Here is a 3,202-nt window from a genome sequence, read left to right as displayed (position 1 = left end):
GTGTGTGTCTATATATAACACATTTACTTTAGTGAAACAAATAGAGTCTTCAGGAATTCAGCAGAAAGTATGATGATGGCAGCTTTGCATTGTTGGGGAAGGTTTCATGGAAAGTACAAGGATGGATTTGGGCCTTTGATGTTGAAGATTGGCCAGACAGCAAGGGCAATATCCTGGGCTGCAATGTAGGGAGGAATGAGAAAGAGCTATCTGTTTAAAATTGCATAATAGACTTTTGGTTACCCGACTGCTGCTGTTGCGGTCTGGGAGCATGCGCTACCTGTCTTTGTAGGCTTGGAGCCCGACCTCCTTGCAGTCATGTCCTCTGGAAAGGCTTACATTGGAAAACCAGCCCCTGACTTCCAGGCCACTGCCGTGGTCGATGGGGCTTTCAAGGAGGTGAAACTGTCGGACTATAAAGGGAAGTATCTGGTCATATTTTTCTATCCACTGGACTTCACCTTTGTGTGCCCTATGGAGATCATCGCCTTCAGTGATTGGGTCTCACATTTCCATCAGCTGGGCTGCGAAGTCCTTGGTGTATCTGTGGATTCCCAGTTCAGTCACCTAGCCTGGATCAACACCCCTCGAAAAATGGGTGGCATGGGTACTTTGAAAATCCCCCTGTTGGTAGATGTAACCAAAAACCTAGCTCGAGATTATGGGGTGCTGAAGGAAGAAGAAGGCATTGCCTACAGGGGCCTGTTTATCATTGATGCTAAGGGCCTTGTCCGGCAAATCACAATAAATGACTTGCCTGTGGGTCGCTCAGTGGATGAAGTTTTGCAACTAGTGCAAGCATTCCAATTCACAGATGAGCACGGAGAAGTATGCCCAGCAGGCTGGAAGCCTGGAGGAGATACTATCAAGCCGAACGTGGAAGACAGCAAAGAGTATTTCTCTAAGAACAACTAGGCAAGCAGTACTGCTGCCTTCTTTGCTCCGGTGGCAAACCTTGATATGGTGAAGGAGGCTTCTGCCCCTCCTGGGTAGTGGTCCTTGTCCCAAATCCCCTCTTTATCTATTTTCCCCTTATAGAGGGGGCATGTATGGGAGAGGAGGAAGGGACCTATGTCTAATAAACGTCTGGGAAAATCAAAAAAAAAATTGCATAATAGTAAAGTTTGACTGGAATAAAAGGAAAGAAGATATAAAGCTAGAAATATGTGAGTGTGACACACACATATGCTGGTGCCAGGTTATGAAAGGCCTTCGTTCCAGGCTTAAGAGGTAGACTTTAATTTTGTGCTAAAGATAAGTATGATGATAGTGGGATGTTAGAAAAATTAATCAGCCAAAGGTGTGCAAGATGACTTGGAAGAAGAAGAATCAGGAATCAAGAGAACCAAAAAGAAGGGTTGTCAGTAGGCCTGGATGAAGTTATAAAAGGCCTACATAAAAATAATAGTGATATAATATGCATAGAAAATAAGCAATGAAGAGATACTTGAAGAAATTAGTAATTCATTGGCTATAGGCACTGAGGGAAAAAGGATCATCAAAATGTCTTTAGGATTGCAAGATTCTGGACCTTGAAGAGGGCTACAGTGACAGAAAGGAGATTATCAGTAATGAAAGTCATTTTGAGGGGAAAGATAAGTATTTTGGTTTTAGAAGTAATGGGGATTGAGATGATGGTAGAACACTAATGTAGACATGCCCTGAAGACAGGTGGAAATGGAAAACTGAAGTTCAGATTAGAAGTCAATTGTGGAATTTGGGAGTCACCCATATAGAAGTAGTGGTCAAGGACATAAAAAGGATAACTTTTCAGAGGAATATTGTAGAAAGGAAAGAGCTGAGGGTTAAAACAGAGCATTTGTATGAACTTTCCCTGATCTCCTAATTTAATTGAAACTCTGGAGGAAGATCTACAACAGGGAGTAAACTGGTAAGGACAGGGGAGTAGCTGAAAGGAACAAGTGGAGCTAGGGAAAGGGCTTAAGTTAGAAAAGTAGGAAGAGAAGCAAGATGACATCATGAAGTCCAAGGGATGAGAGAGAATTTCAAGAGTTAAGGGGTAAGCAGCATCAAATGTTGCAAAGGGGTCAATGCATCTGAAAAAGGAATATATATATATATATATATATATATATATATATATATATATATATATATATATATATTTGTGTGTGATTGTTTCATAGCAAGAACTCTAGTGATTCAGTAGAAGAGAGTTTCAGTGGCCTCACAGAACAGTGACCACACTTCAAGAGAGTTCTGGTTCAAGATATTTGGCAGTCAAGGAGAAGAAAGAAATAGGTCAGAGGCTCAAAAAGGCAGTGAGGTCAAACAAAGGGTTTGTTTCAAAATCAGAGAGGCCTACTCACATTTGAAGTCAGAGGAGAAGGAGCCAGTACAGATTGCAAGGATGATGTGGCAGGCTGACAATCTGTCTTCAGTTTGTTCGTAGTAAAATGAGACTGAAATATGTGAAATCAAACCCAAGAAGAATAAAGTTATCCTGTTCCGTATATTTACAAATCAATATATTTAGAGTGTGGTTGGAATTCAAGTATTAGTGAAGGACAACTACAAAGCTTCTGTTTTGATCCCAAGCAACATACCTGTTCAAATGCCAGCATGTTTTTCCAATACTGTCTGCTCCAAACACTCAGCTCTAATAGACTCTCCATTTTAACCATCTTCCCCCTTACACTGAGAGCTCTTTGTGTTTTATTTCCATGTAACTCAAGAGGCCATTGAAAGCCATTTCTGGCAATGTGGTATGGAGGATTACTGGGGTGTGTTATACCCCCTTCTAAGACCATACGGCTTATCTGTTTGGAGATTTGTTTATGTTTCTATTACAGTTATTATGGATGTACCTCTTAAAATGTTCTCTGTAATACAATACATAGGGGAGTTACTTAACAGCTTTTAAAACTCTTTATCAAAGGGGAAAAATGATGCTTCTCATTTCCAAAGAGGTTGAATGACTTTTAACTTCCAAGACAATGTTTTTTTTTTTTCCATTTTCACTGACTTTATCCATTAGATATTTTAAGTCTTATCCGTTTTGTCACTTTGTCACATTATCATCATTAGGCAGACCTCAAAAAGGAAACTATGGATTTAAAAACTACTAAGCCCATGATGAAGATGAAAGCAAATGTACCTGAATTCAACTGGTATAAAAGGTGGGTAAAGACTCCCCAAGCATAATGTGAAGAAACATTTGTAAAGAGTGAAGAGGCCTTGA

At 40.2% G+C, this 3,202-nt stretch overlaps 1 protein-coding gene across 1 annotated transcript; it reads left to right on the top strand.

Annotated features, from left to right (window-relative positions):
* Positions 1 to 257: 257 nt before the first annotated feature.
* LOC122755543 (peroxiredoxin-2-like) lies at positions 258 to 1,107 on the top strand. Its single transcript, XM_044004136.1, has one exon. The coding sequence runs from the start codon at positions 319 to 321 to the stop codon at positions 913 to 915; it is 597 nt and encodes a 198-aa protein (XP_043860071.1). The 5' UTR covers positions 258 to 318; the 3' UTR covers positions 916 to 1,107.
* Positions 1,108 to 3,202: the final 2,095 nt, after the last annotated feature.

This window comes from Dromiciops gliroides, chromosome 4, assembly GCF_019393635.1.
Source record: "Dromiciops gliroides isolate mDroGli1 chromosome 4, mDroGli1.pri, whole genome shotgun sequence".
Taxonomy (NCBI): domain Eukaryota; kingdom Metazoa; phylum Chordata; class Mammalia; order Microbiotheria; family Microbiotheriidae; genus Dromiciops; species Dromiciops gliroides.
This window is presented reverse-complemented; position numbering and strand designations above follow the sequence as displayed.